We start from the raw sequence: 19,127 nt of genomic DNA, 5'->3' as shown, positions 1-19,127 counted from the left end.
TTTCTCATACGTTCGTATCCAGTTTGCGGCCGTCCACAGTCTAGTTTTAATCATTCTTCTGCACAATTACCACGTATTCAGAGCTCCTTATATCCGTATCCTAACCCCATGACGGCTGAGCTCCAAACTGATATCTATAGACTTCGCAAAGCAATTCTTTTGTCCACAAAATACCTGCGAACGTACTGCCCTGTGATTGGCTGATACACATCATAGTCAATCCGATCAACCCCGCGTCTTTTACATTTGACCAGTGACAACCTAATAGCCAATATAAACAATATCTAAATGACCCAATTCAGAAAATCCACAATTATAATAATAACTCACTCTTCAACTAACAGAATTATCGTAAAATATTTGTTGTTTCCCCAATCCCAGAAACTGGGTTGTCGCACCATGCAATTTCCCCTGAGTGTTACTTACTCTCTCACCATAAGGCTCTCACGCCAACGTAAACTCAGTTAAGACATAACAATTTTCATTTATTATCTTACTTTCCATTCACACCATAGTTCACATTTATAAACAAATTAAATTAAAGATAATTAATGAAAGTCGTAATAGTCATAATAGGTCAGTTTTGTTTGCAAAATGTGTTTCAACTACGTGTTATTTCATAGTTCGTATGGTGCTGACACCTTTCGGTCACAGTCGTAACTGCTTGCGACTAGCTACTGGATCAGAGCGCATCTGTCACGCGATAACCACGACTCATTGTATCTATCATCTCGCTTCCGTGTCTTCCTTACATATGCTCTATGCAAGGCGCTACGCTTCATAGTGAAAAGAAACAGTTATCACGCTTATTTAAGATCCTTATTTTCGCTTCCGGCGGCTGTAACTTCTGTTCACCATAAATTCACAGTCCACTTTGCACCTGATATTTTAAATAATACTAATTTTTATGCATTTCTGTTTGAGTGCAAGTTACAAATTACTATGTATGTATCTTAACTTGCGTTTTGACTGCTGTCGAATCTTAGATACACACTCTACAGTCTCTTATTTGTCACAGATTCGAATTAGCTTCAGGTGCTTCCTGGCGCTAGTGATTCAAAATAATGAAAACATGGTTATTTATTTAATTTTCCTCAAATTTAGTTTTCATTGATAAAACCTAAAAAAACAACTGCTTATGTTGTGACTTGGCAAGACAGCCAAGCCACTATGAAGTAGCCGAAAGGCACGCGTTTAAGCTCACGCAGGCTGGCGTGAGGTCTGGAACAGTTAAAGGAGTTGAGTCTAGTTAAAAAAGTACGTAGCTTCTGGAATACTTAACTTTAATCCATAATTGGTGAACATCGGTCTGACGGTACATGCATCACAAGATAAATAGCAAATGATAATGGCGCCTTGCTAGGTCGTAGCAAATGACGTAGCTCAAGGCTATGCTAACTATCGTCTCGGCAAATGAGAGCGTAATTTGTCAGTGAACCATCGCTAGCAAAGTCGGCTGTACAACTGGGGCGAGTGCTAGGAAGTCTCTCTAGACCTGCCGTGTGGCGGCGCTCGGTCTGCAATCACTGATAGTGGCGACACGCGGGTCCGACGTATACTACCGGACCGCGGCCGATTTAAAGGCTACCACCTAGCAAGTGTGGTGTCTGGCGGTGACACCACATTCCTCCCCCGCAAATCGGCGTACGGTTGTGTTATAAGGCTTCCGCCCGCCGTGGGGAGGACCCCATGTTGACGTATGCGACGAGGTGGGGAGCCTAACAACAGGCGAGGCTGTGCCACCCGCACCCTGCCATTCGGTCCGAGGGGAGCTAGGAAACGCCTGAAAACCTACTCCAGGGTGCACGCCAACATGCGGTGTATGCGCCCGTAGAGAGACAGGAGGGGCCGAAGGGTCGACCTCCATCGGGTCGGGGCACCCGACGGGCGAAGACATATGGTCCGGAGCGGGCAAGAATTCCATGGCGGAGGACAACTGGTCACGGGAAGCGATCGGCGGCGCGTGACCCATGGAGGCGCCCGGCGGTTGCAGCGACGCATCCACTGCGGGCGTCGCCGGCGGGAGAACAGGCGGCGGCGGCGCGTCGCCATGGGGCAAAATGGATGGCAGCGTCGGTAACACCTGGGGCTGAGGCGAGCCTGTAGATGGGTCCCCAGGGCGCTGACCGGACGGCACCGTCGCTGAAAGCAGACGGGGAGCGGCAGATCCCGTGCGACGACAGAGGCGCAGCTGATTGAGATGCCGACGCACCTCACCAGAGGCCCCCAAAACCAGATACATAGCGTGGCCGAGGCAGCGAAGAATGCGCCCTGCGAGCCAACGCCGTGAACCTCGATAGTTGCGATAGTAGACAACGTCGCCTGGGGCAAAAGCAGGTGTCTGCCGCTGCACAGGAACCTGATGCGGCGGATGTAGCAAAGACATCAAGGTTCGATGAGGGCGACCGTGAAGCAACTCAGCCGGCGAGCGACCATCTCGAGGCAGAGAGCGATACGAGGACAAAAAGAGCAATAACGCGTCCTCCCGAGAATGCGACTCTTTCAGCTTCAACATCTGTGACTTGAAAGTCCTGACCAATCGTTCAGCGGCACCGTTTGACTGTGGCGAAAACGGTGCGGACGTCAGATGTTTAATACCATTGGCCTTGCAGAATGACAAATTCTGCAGACATGAATTGTGGGCCATTGTCGAAAACAATAGTCTGTGGAAGACCTTCAATGCAAAAGATAGCGGATAACGCTTGGATGGTGGCAGAAGACGTCGTGGAAGACATCCGGACAACAAAAGGGAAATTACTGAAGGAATCGACAACAACCAACCATCGAGCATTCCAGAATGGACCAGCAAAATCGATGTGTAAGCGTTGCCAAGGGAAGTGACTTTTGGCCATGCAAAGAATTTCCGCGGTGGTGCGGATTGTTGTTCGGCACACGCCATGCATGAAGAGCACATTTTCGTAATCGCAGCATCGATTCCGAACCAAGTACAGTGCTGACGAGCAAGTTGTTTCGTTCGCACTATACCCCAATGTCCTTGGTGGAGAAGCCGTAAGACAGAGGACTGTAACGAACGTGGGACCACGACCCTGGACTGATTATCAGAACGCAACAGCAAAACACCACATCGAACAAAAAGTCTCTCCTTGTGAGCAAAAAATCGGCGAACCAACGGATCCTCGATCCGTGACGTGGACAAGGGCCATTGCGTAGCAACAAAACGCAGAACGGGAGCAAGGACAGGGTCAGCAGCTGTGGCTGTAGCTACACGACGAAAATCAATCGGAAACGATTCGACCACGTCATCGGTTTCCGAATCAATGAACATGCAAGCAAGTTCGGAGGAATCAAATGCTCTATCCTCAGCAACAGGCAAACGGGACAACGCATCAGCGTTCCGTGCTTAGAAGTGGACGGATACAAGATATCGTAGCGGTACTGCGAGAGGAAAATAGTCCAGCGAATGAATTTCTGCGCTGTACGTGGAGGTACAGGCTTGTTCGGATGAAAAAGGGATGTCAAAGGTTTGTGGTCTGTGATGATGGTAAAGTGATGACCATACAAGATATCATGAAATTTAGTAACACCAAATACGAGAGCCAAAGCTTCCTTCTCGATCTGTGAATAATTTCTTTGCGCAGACGAGAGCAATTTGGCCGCAAAGGCAATAGGGCGATCGTGCGATCCATCTTTGTGCGCAAGCACAGCACCGATCCCGAAATCCGATGCATCCACCATCAACAAAAGGGGTTTCTGGGGATCGAATGGCGTAAGGCAAGTATTGGAAAGCAAAGCCGATTTCAACTGGCGAAAGGCGCGTTCGCATTCCGTCGTCCAGACGAACGGAACACCTTTACGGCGTAAGCGATGAAGCGGAGCTGAAATGGAAGAGGCGTGGCTCACATAGCGATGATTATTGATTTTTCCCAGCACACTCTGTAGCTGCTTCAAATTCTGCGGCGAAGGCAAGTCCTGTATGGCACGGAAGTGCTCTGGACTGGGATGTATGCCTTGGGCATTGAGTACATGACCCAGATAGGGTAAGTCACGAGCAAAAAACACACATTTATCCTTCCGCAAGCGAAGACCATTTTGTGGGAAGACCTGAAATAATGTTCTGAGATTGGTTAAATGTCTTCTTCCGTCTTTCTGGAGATCACAATATCGTCCAGACAGTTTGCTGCAGTAGGGACCGACGCACAAACAGTTTGTAGATATTGCTGAAACAATGCAGGGGCGGATGCACACCCGAATGGCAGTCGTTTGAATCGGTACAATCCAAGATGCGTGTAAACCACCAAAACGCGCTGGGATTCTTCGTCCACCGGTATTTGCAAGTACGTATCTGCTAGGTCCAACTTCGAAAAACATTTACCCGGGCGCAGTTTGTCAAAAGGATCTTCCGGGCGGGGTAAAGGAAAAGTTGCAGTCACTAGTTGGGGATTCACTGTTGCCTTGAAGTCCACACAAAGTCTTAATTTTCCGGAAGGTTTCGGCAAAATTACTAAGGGTGATGCCCAGAGAGAAGCCTGCACACGTTCAATTACACCTTGTGATTCCAAATCGTGTAATGTTTTTGCGACCTCATCACGCAATGCGTGGGGAACATTGCGCGCTCTGAAAAATTTCGGTTGCACGTTGACTTTCAGTTCCAAATGTGCTTTATAGTTCTTAGCGGAACCGAGGCCCGGTGCAAAAATGTCTGCAAATTCTTCACAGAGACGAGAAACACTGTCGGAAGGCACAGTCCGGTTCACTGATGGGACCTGATTTACTATAGACAAGTTGAAAAACTGAAACAAATCGAAACCAAACAAGTTCACTGCAGAAGAAGAACGAAGGATGTACAATGACACAAGTTTTGTTTGTCCCTTGTGTGTTGCAAGAAGGCTGCACCGTCCTAACACAGGGAGCCCGTGACCGGAATATGTACGAGGGTCAGTCAAAAAGTAATGCCTCCTATTTTTTTTTTCTACGTTTAATTGTCAGGAAATTTAAATGCAATTACATAGGTTGAAAACCACAACATTGAGGATCATTTTGTCATTTTTCAATGTAATCTCCGCCCATCTCTACAGTTTTGGTCCATCTTTGAGCAAGGGCATGTATCCCAGCACGGTAAAAATCACAGCTCTGCTTCCTAAGCCATTGACGCACGGATGTTTTGACGGCCTCCTCATCTTCAAAATGAATCCCACGATGAGCTTCTTTTAGTGGCCCGAACAGATGGAAGTCTGATGGTGCCAGGTCAGGGCTGTATGGGGGATGAGGCAAAACTTCCCATCCAATTTTGACAATCTCGTCAGAGGTGTGACGACTGGTTTGTGGTCTTGCATTGTCATGCAAAAGAAGAACATCTGCCATTGATTTTGTTGGGCGAACTCGCTGAAGACGTGCTTTAAGTTTGTTGAGGGTTGTGACGTATTGAACAGAATTTATTGTGCATCCCTGCTCCAAAAAATCAACCAGAATCACACCCTCTGTATCCCAGAAAACTGTTGCCATAACTTTCCCTGCCGATCGCACAGTTTTGAATTTTTTCTTCCTTGGCGAGCTTGTGTGACGCCACTCCATTGACTGCCTCTTTGATTCGGGTTCAAAAAAATGCACCCATGTTTCGTCCCCGGTCACAATTTTTTTCAGAAACTCATCTCCCTCCAAACGGAAGCGCTGCAAGTGTTGGGAGGCTATTGTTTTCCTTGCCTCTTTATTCTGATCGGTTAACATTCTTGGAACCCACCGTGCACAAACTTTTGAGTACCCCAATTGTTTAATAATCGTGATCACACTGCCTTTACTAAGAAAAATAATGCGACACACTTCATCTGCAGTCACCCGACGGTCACCACGAATGATGTCATCAACTTGCTGAATGTTGTGTGGAGTCACTGCACTCACCGGCCTGCTGCTCCGCTTTTCGTCAGTCAACGGTGTTTGCCCTTCAGCTTCCTTACAACGACGAACCCATCGTCTAACAGTGCTGACATCCACTGTCACAACACCATACACCTTCTTCAGTCTTTCATGAATGCGTATGGGCGTTTCACCTTCTGCATTCAAGAATTCAATCACACAACGCTGTCTCAAACGAACATCGATGTCGGCCATCTTACAAACTTCTGCTGTGCTGCCACCTGTTGACACAGAAAGTTACTACTGCAGTGGATTGCAGAAGAAGGTTTGAGGAATGGCGCCAAATTCAAATTTTTCACTTAACTTAATTTCTTTAAGTAGAAAAAAAATGGGAGGCATTACTTTTTGACCGACCCTCGTAGTTAGCTTAACATTTGCGGCACGCAACGGAGGTGTGCCCAGCTGTTTGTACGTGTCGTGATTGATCAATGAAACTACAGCTCCGGTAATGTCCAAGTCCACAAAAAGTTTATTGTCCTGCTGACGACAAGAGCGACTGTCTCGTGCAACGTGAGCTGATACTGGTACAGAATCACTTGCGACTTGATGTGATTTCCGGCGACGTCGACGCACACTATTTGTGGGACGAACACAGTCACTGTTAGAGAGAGTAGCGCTGGGCGGAGTGGAATGAACTACATGAATTTTCATAGGAGAAGTTTCACAAGCCTGGGTATCCTTGGATCGATTCCGATTCCGGCGCGAAGCAAAGGGCCTGGAATGGTTTGGAGTGTCCGATCTGAGCTTTTCCTGGCAAACACTTTGAACATGGCCTTTTCTATTACAGAAAAAGCAAATAGCCTGGCGTGATGGGCAATTCTCACGCGAATGTCTAGTAGCACACCGCGGGCATGATTTTAGCACTGCATTTTCTTGCTTGCGCGGCAGCTGCGCGAACGGGCGCGAGGGCTGTTTACTGTTCCGTGCAGCGTGCCCGGCGGGCCGGTGAATGTGACACACGGCTGGTGAAGTTTCAAATGATTCCTGAGCAAAGTCAAGTGTGTCCTGCCGATCCAATATGTCTATCACTTGTTGAAGGGAGGGATTGACTAGTTTCAAAATCTGTTCCTGTGTACGAACATCAGAAACGTTCTGTGCAGTTGCATCCCGTACCATAGTATCTGAATAAGGGAGTCCACATTCACACTCAAAAGCATAATCCCTAGTGAGGCCTTGCAATGTTGCAACCCACTCCCTATTAGTCTGACCTGCCGTACGTTTTGTAGGAAAGAAGGTATACCTTTTTGCAACTACATTGACTGATTCTTTGAAATAGGCATCTAATGCAGACAAAATTTCGTCGTAGGACAGAGTTGCTACGTCGCGTCGGGAAATAATTTGACTATCACATGGTACGTTTGGACGCCGACGGACGAAAGACGATAAGGCTGCCGCTCATTACCTTGAATTCTGTAGGTGGCGAGATGGAATCCAAATTGGCGTGACCACTCCGTCCAGATTTCCAGTGCCGCATCAAAAGGACGAAAAGTTGGTGCAACTGTGTGTTGTTGCTATGGTAGCGGTGGAGCGGCTGCCGCCGCATCGTTTTGCATTGCACGTTGACCCCGGACGAGCTGTCCAAGGGCATCCAGCAAGGCCTGCGTTTGCTGGTTCTGTAAGCGATAAAATTCGGACAGTACATCTGGAGATGGTGGCGAAGCCATTACACAAGTAAATCAGAAAGTATAGCTACGAACGCGAATTGGCCTCGTCGCCAAACTGTTGTGACTTGGCAAGACAGCCAAGCCACTATGAGGTAGCCGAAAGGCACGCGTTTAAGCTCACGCAGGCTGGCGTGAGGTCTGGAACAGTTAAAGGAGTTGAGTCTAGTAAAAAAGTACGTAGCTTCTGGAATACTTAACTTTAATCCATAATTGGTAAACATCGGTCTGACGGTACATGCATCACAAGATAAATAGCAAATGATAATGGCGCCTTGCTAGGTCGTAGCAAATGACGTAGCTCAAGGCTATGCTAACTATCGTCTCGGCAAATGAGAGCGTAATTTGTCAGTGAACCATCGCTAGCAAAGTCGGCTGTACAACTGGGGCGAGTGCTAGGAAGTCTCTCTAGACCTGCCGTGTGGCGGCGCTCGGTCTGCAATCACTGATAGTGGCGACACGCGGGTCCGACGTATACTAACGGACCGCGGCCGATTTAAAGGCTACCACCTAGCAAGTGTGGTGCCTGGCGGTGACACCACAGCTTATACTGGTCGGACGATAACAGCCTACGAACTCGTTACACCATGTTGTCAGAGAATCTGACTACGAACTGAACTGTACTCCTCGAACATCAGAAAAGTTTGCGGAAAACAAAGTTACAATTTATTACAGCGTTGACTCAAGACATTTATAGGTTTTTGCTACTTTAGTTTGCTACTTTCCAGTTTTCATTATATCTCGATTTTTGTTGATGTTGTTGGGGTGTTCAGTCGGAAGTCTGGTTTGATCCAACCCCCCATGCTATTCTATCATGTGGAAGGCTGTTCATCTCTGAATACCTACTGCAGCCTACATCCCTTACATCCTTTTGAACACGCTTACTCTATTCATCTCTTGGCCTCCGTCTACGATTTTTAGCCTCCAGTACTAAATTGGGACCCTTGATGTCTCAGAACGCGTTCTACCAACCGATCCCTTCTTTTAGTCAAGTTGTGGCACAATTTCTTGCTTCACCATTTCCATTCAGTACCTACTCACAACTTGCCCGAACCAGCGATCTGATCTACAGCATTCTTTTGTGACACCACATTTCAAGAACCTCTATTCTCTTTTTGACTAAACTGTTTATCAGCGATGTTTCTCTACCATACGAGGTAACACTACAGAAAAATGCCGTCAGGAAAAGCCTTCCACACACTTATAATCTATATTTAATGCTAAACAGCACCGGTTGGTTATAATTAAAGTGCAGCTACTCATTAGTTCCAATTTTGGCCACCATGTGCAAATCTGGTGCTGTGAACGTAAGAAAGATGTATAGAAATGATTCCATATGCAATGAATTAGGAACTGGACGTGGGCAGAAAAGATGAAACAAATGATAAAGGCAAAATGGTAATTATACTCGTATTAGTAACCTCTGCTTACGCAATTTGTTCAGTATGAGCACCGGAGAGGTCGACGAGATGCTGCACCCGTAAAACGACGTGATCAACAGTTGCTCGCATCAGTAGAATCTGAACAACATGTTCCTGTACACTGACCTTCAAATCAGGTAGAGGCCGAACGTGTATCTGCTAGGCACGTTCTTTTAGATATTTCCAGAGCTGAAACAACATGGATTCAGATCAGGTGATCTTGCAGGTCACCCACCTGGAAATCCTCTGCAGATAACTTGTTTGTGGAAGGTTACGTTAAGCTGATCTTTCACTATGCGAGCGGCATAAGGTGTTGCCCCACCGTCAATGGAAATAGTGGTCTCCACACAGTTGCGCTCTTCCAAAGCAGGAATCATATGCTGTACAATGAGATCGTAATACCGTTCAGACGTCACGGTACACCTGACAGGCCTTCTGGGTGCATTTTCTTCAAAGAAGGACGAACCGAGAGTAAAGGTGCTCGTGGACCCACATTACAGAGTCAAACACTGCGAGTGTGATGGTTCTTCGTGGACAACACGCGGTTTAACAGCAACCCAAATTCGGCAGTTCAGCATATTCGTTGCATCGTGTAGAGAAAAACGTGCCTCATCACTCCATAGAATATTCCCCGGACACACGTCACCAACTTCGATCTGTGCCAGGAAGCAAACAGCAAATTCAGAACGCCGCCGCAGATCATGAGGATTCAATTGCTGCACCGTATGGATCTCTTAAGGGTACCAGTGTAAAATAGACCGCAAAGCTTCCCATACGTTTGACCTTGGGATGGACAATTCTCGTGACACTGCTCGAGCACTGGGAATAACCGGGGCTCGTGCTGCGTGGTCAGTTACAGCAACAGCAACCTCGTCATTAACTTCCTCCGAGATAGGAGGCCTTCCTTTTTCACGTGCCACACCAAACTCACGCGTGTTTTCGAATTTCATTATGATCTTCTTTAAACCGTTTAATGACACGGTGCCTCTTCTCTGAGCTTTCAGTCGGCGCTACTCTCGCAGCGCAGCACTGTAATTGCTGCCATTCACATAAAACAGTTTCACTAACAGCACAGTCCGCAGCTCGTGGTCGTGCGGTAGCGTTCTCACTTCCCGCGCCCGGGTTCCCGGGTTCGATTCCCGGCGGGGTTAGGGATTTTCTCTGCCTCGTGATGACTGGGTGTTGTGTGATGCCCTTAGGTTAGTTAGGTTTAAGTAGTTCAAAGTTCTAGGGGACTGATGACCATAGCTGTTAAGTCCCATAGTGCTCAGAGCCATTTGAACCATTTTTGAACCACTAACAGCACACGGTCTTTCTTCTCGATAGCCGTGCCGTTCACTCAAGTTATGGATTGGTAAATGACAGCGTGGTTGTCGTACCATCATACAAACAGTGTACAAAGGCAGAGTCGCACCTGGTGGCAAAACTGGACAATTGTTTTCCATGTAAATAGGTTCTGCATTAACGCATAAGCATATCTATCAAGTTTCGCTGCCATATGGTAATCCCACACTGGACCTCCGTGAATAGCTGCACTTTAATTATAACCACCCAGTACGTTAATAGTGTTAACAAAACAGTGTATGGCATGAGATGAGTGATTGTTCGTGGAGCATTGGACGAGCCAACCACCCAAAAACACATTGAAACCTTAGTCCGATTAAATTGGACAAGAGTCCTGATGCCACACAAAATGTCAACAACTATCTTCCCATCGTCTCATCATATCCTAAAATTGAGGGTAAGCTCCTCGGTAGACCAAAGGCTTCTCTCCTAACAGCGCACAAAATAAACGATGTGGGAAGATGGCGCAGTGTAAGTGTGACGCCACAAACATTGCATTCCACTGGACCTCCATGCCACAGTATGTGAGCATCTGTCAGTGGGCAGTGTGCAGTACGATGGTGAGTGAGCACCATTTCGTCTCTTCTTTGAGCTCGGGAGAAAGTCGAATAGCTGGTTTGACTGACCGTAGTTTTTGTCGGCCCCTTCCACCCACAGTCTTTTCCAGTCAGCCAATACTCTCTTTGTTACCCACCTCACGGCAGCCTACAGGGGGATGTTGAAATCAAGTGTGCCATTTTCCTGGCAGACTGTGTACGCTACTCTGACAGTTTTGTCATTCCCCTCGATTCCCATGTGTCCAGGGACGCAACAGAAGACCATCTCGTTCTTCTGCCCGAGCAAGAGGTGGACCGTGTCCTGAACCGTATGAACTGTCGTATCTGCTGGAAACATTTGCTGAGTAGCCTGTAGAACACTAGAGAGTCTGTGCAAACAAGAATCTTCGCTCCACTAAGAAATCTCACGCGCTCCACTACCTTGTTGACCGCCCACTGCACAGTAGGCGAGTTGGTAGGCGAGCGTTAATGGTATAATGGGGGAAGATAACAGAACACCCAGAACATTCTCTTGCTTTGATGGATCGGTAAAAACCACCACGTACTCGCGATTTACCAACGATATGCCGATAAAAACCTTTTCTAAAACTATAGGTGGGTGGTGATTTCGTTGTAGTCCTTCGTCTCCAAGTTAAATGTGGGCCTGTCAGTTATTCAGGGAGAGTATTTGCTCCATCCCTGTTTAACAACTGGTATGCCTTTCACAGCAGGTTGATTGAGATACTCCTTCGAAAGGACAGAAAAAAGGCTTGGAACTTTCAGGCAGATTAAAGCTGTGTTCCAGACCTACACACGGAATTGGGATCTTTGTCGTTCGGGGACAAGTACTCTACCGACTGAGCTACCCAAGCACGACTCACCACCCGTCTTTACAGTTTTACTTCTGCCAGTACCTCGTCCTACCTTCCAAACTTCACAGAAGCTATCCTACGAAAAATGCAAGATTAGCACTTCTGGAAGAAAGGATATTGCAGAGACGTGGCTTAGCCAGAGTCTGGGGGAGGTTTTCGGAATGAATTTCCACTTTGCAGTGGAGTGTGCGCTGATATGAAAATTCCTGGCAGATTAAAACCGTGGCCAGACCGAGACTCCAATTCAGGACCTCCGCCTTTCGTTAGTAGTGCTCCACCGAATGAGCTACCCAAGCACGGCTCACGACCTATCCTCTTTTACTTGCGCCAGTACCTCATCTCCTACCTTTCAAGTTCGTGTCTCGGTCCGGCGCACAGTTTTAATCTGCCAGGAAGTTTCATATCAGCGCACATTCCACTGCAGAGTGAAAATTTCATTCTAGAAAAACGCTTACTTTCTCGGCGACCGATAAACCTTCGTCGTGTGAATTGTTCATCCGCAATACCGACAACAGGATGATCGGAGGTAGACTTCACTTTGAATACCTGTCTCACTGTGAGGAGTTCTCCCCGGATGATAAGAGGCAGCTCACCGGCTCCTGTACATAGACTAGGAATGGAACTGGTTCGATATGCTCCTCTATGGTGCTCAGCATACAATATGTCTAAATAGGCTGTTTTTACTGATCCATACATTGTGGTGCAATATTCACGTGCAGAGAAAGTTTCTGAGGAGACTGGATCGATCTGCTTCCCAATTGTGCCTTCAGATATCTAGATTTCAGGTCATGGCGGTGTGGCATCCACGTTAACCTCTGATCACATATCAGACCCAAGAACTGCAAGGAGGTCTTAAAATCCAAGATGATGCCCACAATCTAGCCTGAATGCCGTCGTGACATAGGGGCTCTTAGCTCGTGCCTGAAGATAAGAGATGCAGTTTGCATAGATAACGTCATCAGACTGTAATTTAGGTATCAGTCATAACATTTCTGACATCTACATCTACATCCATACTCCGCAAGCCACCTGACGGTGTGTGGCGGAGGGTACTTTGAGTACCTCTATCGGTTCTTCCAGTCTCGTATTGTTCGTGGAAAGAAAGATTGTCGGTATGCCTCTGTGTGGGCTCTAATCTCTCTGATTTTTTCCTCATAGTCTCTTCGCGAGATAGACGTAGGAGGGAGCAGTATACTGCTTGACTTCTCGGTGAAGGTATATTCTCGAAGCTTCAACAAAAGCCCGTACCGAGCTACTGAGCGTCTCTCCCGCAAAGGCTTCCACTGGAGTTTATCTATCATCTCCGTAACGCTTTCGCGATTACTAAATAATCCTGTATCGAAGCGCGCTGCTCTCCGTTGGATCTTCTCTGTCTCTTCCATCAACCCCATCTGGTGCGGATCCCACACCGGTGAGCAATACTCAAACAGTGGGCGAACAAGTGTGCTGTAACCTACTTCCTTTGTTTTCGAATTGCATTTCCTTAGGATTCTTCCAATGAATCTCAGTCTGGCATCTGCTTTACCGACAATCAACTTTATATGATCATTCCATTTTAAATCACTCCTAATGCCTACTCCCAGATAATTTATGGAATTAACTGCTTCCGGTTGCTGATCTGCTATATTGTAGCTAAATGATAAAGAATCTTTTTTTCTATGTATTCGCAGCACATTACACTTGTCTACATTGAGATTCAATTGCCATTCCCTGCACCATGCGACAATTCGTTGCAGATCCTCCTGCATTTAAGTACAATTTTCCATTGTTACAAACTTTCGACATACCACAGCATCATCCGCAAAAAGCCTCAGTGAACTTCCGATGTTGTCCACAAGGTCATTTATGTATATTGTGAACAGCAACGGTCCTACGACACTCCCCTGCGGCACACCTGAAATCACTCTTACTTCGGAACACTTCTCTCCATTGTGAATGGCATGCTGGGTTCTGTTATCTAGGAACTCTTCGATACAATCACACAATTGGTCTGATAATCCATATGCTCTTACTTTGTTCATTAAACGACTATGGGGAACTGTATCGAAAGCCTTGCGGAAGTCAAGAAAAACGGCATATACTTGGGAACCGTGTCTATGGCCCTCGTGGACGAATAGCGCGAGCTGGGTTTCACACGATCGTCTTTTTCGAAAACCATGCTGATTCCTACAGAGTAGATTTCTAGTCTCCAGAAAAGCCATTAGACTCGAACATAATACGTGTTACAAAATTCTACAACTGATCGACGTTAGAGATATAGGTCTATAGTTCTGCACATCTGTTCGACGGCCGTTCTTGAAAACGGGGATGACCTGTGCCCTTTTCTTCTAGAGACCTATGATACACCGCTGCAAGAAGGGGCAAGTTCCTTCGCGTACTCTGCGTAAAATCGAACTGGTATCCCAACAGGTCCAGCGCCCTTTCCTCTTTTGAACGATTTTAATTGTTTTTCTATCCCTCTGTCATCTATTTCGACATCTACCATTTTGTCATCTGTGCGACAATCTAGAGAAGGAACCACAGTGCAGTCTTCCTCTGTCAAACAGCTTTGGAAAAAGACATTTAGTATTTCGGCCTTTAGTCTGTCATCCTCTGTTTCAGTACCATTTTGGTCACAGAGTATCTGGACATTTTGTTTTGATCCACCTACCTCTTTGACCAAAATTTCTTAGGATTTTCTGCCAAGTCAGTACATAGGACTTTACTTTCGAATTCATTGAACGCCTCTCGCATAGCCCCCCTCACACTACATTTCGCTTCGCGTAATTTTTGTTTGTCTGCAAGGCTTTGGCTATGTTTATGTTTGCTGTGAAGTTCCCTTTGCTTTCGCAGCAGTTTTCTAACTCGATTGTTGTACCACGGTGGTTCTTTTCCATCTCTTACGATCGTGCTTGGTACATACTCATCTAATGCGTGGCCCGTTACTGTGCCCTACGTTCTAGGTCTCTATGGCGTTGTCTTTCTATAAGATAATGCACGTCTTCAGAATGCCTGTGCTGTCCTGATCTATATCGAAACTCAGGATGTTCGGCTATTCCCCTGGCCAGCGCATTCTCCAGATCTCTCATCCATTGAAAACATCTGTTGATGGATTGCCATAAAACTAGGACATCATCATTCGCCAGCCACTACAATAGAAGAACTCTGGTGTAGATTGGAAACATCGTGGAATGACGTATTTGCATTGTTTGCAATTGTGTGCCGCTCGATGCTCAGCTAGGACAGAGCTGTTGTTGCTGCAACAGGTGTTAGCTCTGTGTACCAAACATCGCACCCTGCACCCACATCCTCAAATCATCAAAAATTAAGGAGCATTTTTTCAAAAGTCGATAAATACTCAATTGTTTGAATTTTAGATTTTTGTAGGTACAAGTTATCACGCATGATCTGTTTGAAAAGTTTTGTCAATAGCTGATATTTGCTGTTGTTACAATGTGTTGAAACTAGGAGATTTGCAAAACTCGATATTGCCTCTCGGCAAGTTGAAGCAAAATTCGATAAATGAAACTTTGGTTTTCTTCTGGCAGATGTGAAAGGAGGATAACAATGTAGGACATCTTTGTCAACGATGACGTCAGTTAGTTTTCAAATGGTTCAAATGGCTCTAAGCACTATGGGACTTCACATCTGAGGTCATCAGTCCCCTAGAACTTAGAACTACTTAAACCTAACTAACCTAAGGACATCACACACATCCATGCCTGAGGCAGGATTCGAACCTGCGATCGTAGCGGTCGCGCGATTCCAGACTGAAGCGCCTAGAACCGCTCGGCCACACCGGCCGGCTCAATGAGTTTTCTCGAGAAGAAAACTACATGAGTCATAGGCAAGCACTTGCCACCAGAACCAACAACAGAAATAAATTAGTCATTTACACAACAATTGTAACTCTGGGTTACTGCTCAGTTCGAGCCAGCTTTGTCAGGAAAAAGGAACTTCAAAAAAGAAGGAAAACTGAGGAATACTGTTTCGATAAAGTACATCATTGAGAAAAAAGATGGCCAGACAGTAAAAATGTGCCGCAACATTTCAAGGCACATCAGGGATGCCCAAAGACAGACTCTTGAAAGAAACAAGACCTAGGGAAAAAGAATCAGTTACTATCAAACCACAGGCTGCACAAACATCATGCAAAAAAGTTCTGTGCAGTAATGGAGAAGGAAAATCCAAATGTGTTTTTTGTATATTTTGATATACAACAGAACCAGCCATTACCACAGCCGTCTGTAGATGATGTACTCTACTCAAGGCGGGTTTAGCTATACAATTTGTGCACTATTATTAATTCTGGAACACAGATAAAGGAAATGATTGCTTTTTATACTTGGTTTGAAACAGAAGGACCGAAAGGAAGTCTCCAAGTAGCCTCAACTTTACTGGATGTTCTCAGAAACCTTGATGGGTCCCAGCCAGAAAATGCTGCAAATGAAATTGATTTACATTCTGTCTCCTGTACCAGCCGAAATAAAAATACAGGACTGATGTGCATACTGGTGACGTTCTTGGAGGAAAACAGAAAATTTGATAAGCTGGTTACAGCTATAATCCTGACAGAGTATTTGCTAGAGTGGATAAAGGCTACCGGAAGAAGGAAGATATTCTTTCACTGACTGAATACTATAAATTGCTAGAACAACATGGCATCATCAGGATACTAAATAAAGTTTGGGATGCACAGGATCTGAAGTCGAACGCACTAAAGGCCCTACGATCTAAGATGTCCTTGCAAAATAACTGGCCGCGTGGGGTAGCCGAGCGCTCTAGGGCGCCTCGTCACGGTTCGCGCGGCTCCCCCCGTCGAAGGTTCGAGTCCTCCCTCAGGCATGTGTGTGTGTGTTGTCCTTAGCGTAAGTTAGAGTTGGATTAAGTAGTGTGCAAGCTTAGGGACTGATGACCTCAGCAGTTTGGTCCCAAAGACCTTACCAAAACTTCCAGATTTCCAAAATAACTGCTTAGCGAGCGATGGCTTATGAAAAGTCTAAGCAGAAGGCTTTGTTGGCAGTATGCGATGCTTCTACTGGAAGTCCTGTAGAGATTGAGGAGCAGAAATCCAGAAACTTCATCCAGGAAGTGAAGAAAGCACCCACCGTGGAAAAGAACAACATGATCAGCAAGAAAAAGAAAAAGTATGTCTTAAAACTTATGAGACATTTTAACATACCAAAAAGAGCAGACGAGTTTTATAACGATACTGTTAAAATAATCAATAGATTTCCAGTTTAATATTGTTGTAACGAGTATTTTGTGTTGTATTTCAATAGCACTTGTCGCTATTGTAATGACACATCACGACGCAGAGATACAATACTTTAAAGTCTGCGCCAAAGATTAAATTGATAGGAATGTAGAATATAGTCTCTTTAATGTTCGTATTGGATTCTCTTTTGTTTCATACTCCAAGAAGGAGTTAAGATACACTCTCGATTGTTACCTTGTAGGGGATGGACGTAATTATTGGTGTGTGCTGAAAGGCAGCCATCTTGTTAGTATTTATGGTTTGTGCGAAGAGCAGAGCAAGTCTTATTGTCTTGTGAATAAAAAATAGTGAAAGGTATATAAGTTTCCAGAATGAGATTTTCACTCTGCAGCGGAGTGTGCGCTGATCTGAAACTTCCTGGCAGATTAACACTGTGTGCCGGACCGAGACTCGAACTCGGGACCTTTGCCTTTCGTGGGCAAGTGCTCTGCCAAGTTTTACGAGAATTATTTAAAGCGACGTAGCATTGTATTCCTTTGTTTCCACCGCCTTCGAGAAGGAAACCGATGCCGCCTTAGGAAGATACGCACGGTCAACAAAGAGAACATCGATAGCGACTAATGAATTAATATTGTGGCAGAACGACTAATTCTACGTCTAAGGTGAGAACTCTGAATAAATTAACAATGACGTAGAATTCAAAAATATTATTAATCGGAATTGTAAATTATGTTACAGGCAAATTTCACGCAGAACTGAATTTGTCCGCATTCAAGCCGGTCAATACAGTCTGTAAAAAAGCCTTCCAAAAATTCTCAAGTTCCATATCCGTAATTTTTTTCTCTTTTCAAAAAATCAATAAATTTAATATTTTTTATTTATTTCGCCACACTATCTTGCACTTCTGCTTTTCAAACATTTATGTAAAAAATGACAGTAAAGTGCTGTATTGTATTACATTACTGTATTTCTGTGCAAAATGAACAAAAAAGTACAATAGTTTTATAATTAATGTAAAAGATGGAAAGGAAATGAAAAAAAATTAATTCGAATGTTTATGTCAACAAAACTTTAATTTCCATCTTTGCATTCATGGACTTCTGAAAAAACTTGGAAACGTCTTCCCTCTGTGCTGAAATAAACAATGAAACTTTTCTAAAAGTCAAAGAAACAACTGCAGTTGTGCTACCAAGGCTGCGTACGTGTTAAATTATCTCATTTATGTAATTATTATATCAGTACGATATTTTACTTTTTTGCATTTATCGAGTTGTAAAAAAAAGCTTCCCAATTTAATCATATATTCTTCGTACTACATTGTATACGCCACATAAAAAATAACTTTCTTTGGTTTCCATTCTGGTGTTCCAAATGGGCGGCAGTGTAAGAAAGGCTGTACTGTGTTGGCCCGAATGCTGTATTGAGACTGCCATACAGTAACCGTGCGAATTACGTCATACTTGTGGCTGGCCTTGGGCGCGTGGCAGGACCGCCGTGTGTGCATTGCGCAGGTGCACCTGTGGAAGCGGCGGTTGGCGCCCGGCTGTTCGGCGCGCTGGACGCCCACAACCGCGGCCTGGTGTGGTGGGAGGAGGTCCTGGACTACCTGATCGACAAGGCGGGCCGCCGCGATCGCGACAGACTCTCCTGGCAGCCGCTGGAGGCTCGACACACCGTGCACCACCTGCCGCACTGCAAGGTATGACGAGGGCCAGGGAGCCGACTCTCCAACATTTCTGTGGGTGCTTATCAATGGCGGAGCTCCCGCGTCCTTCAAAGCCATTGTCTCAACAAACAACAGGATAACAATCCAGATTGCGTGAAAATAATTACACTGAAACCTTAAACCACACGTCGTTATGTAAAAGAAAAAAAAGTGTTAGTTTGTAACAATCAGCTTCGTTGTATCTCGGATTATACTTTTATTATTGCTCAATATTGGCGAGTAGATACAATCTGGCCATTATAATTTCTACACCAAGAAGAAATGCAGATGGAATGGGTATTTGTTGGACAAATATATTATACTAGAACTGACAAGTGATTACATTTTCACGCAATTTGGGTGCATAGATCCAGAGAAATCAGTACCCAGAACAACCACCTCTGGCAGTAATAATGGCCTTGATACGCCTGGGCATTGAGTCAAACAGATGGCGTGTACAGGTACAGCTGCCCATACAGCATCAACACGATACCACAGTTCATTAAGAGTAGTGACTGCC

General features: G+C 45.4%; 1 protein-coding gene across 1 annotated transcript in view; it reads left to right on the top strand.

The window, feature by feature from the left end:
- The window catches only part of LOC124616466, a 119,969-nt gene that overhangs the window by 9,511 nt on the left and 91,331 nt on the right, over positions 1–19,127 (top strand). The window contains exon 2 of the mRNA XM_047144775.1: positions 18,414–18,601. Within this exon, the coding sequence (XP_047000731.1) occupies positions 18,414–18,601 (188 nt within the window). The remainder of the gene's footprint in view (positions 1–18,413; positions 18,602–19,127) is intronic.

This window comes from Schistocerca americana, chromosome 5 (genome assembly GCF_021461395.2).
Source record: "Schistocerca americana isolate TAMUIC-IGC-003095 chromosome 5, iqSchAmer2.1, whole genome shotgun sequence".
Lineage (NCBI taxonomy): Eukaryota > Metazoa > Arthropoda > Insecta > Orthoptera > Acrididae > Schistocerca > Schistocerca americana.
The sequence above is the reverse complement of the archived record's forward strand: the minus strand, read 5'-3'. Positions and strand labels throughout refer to the sequence as shown.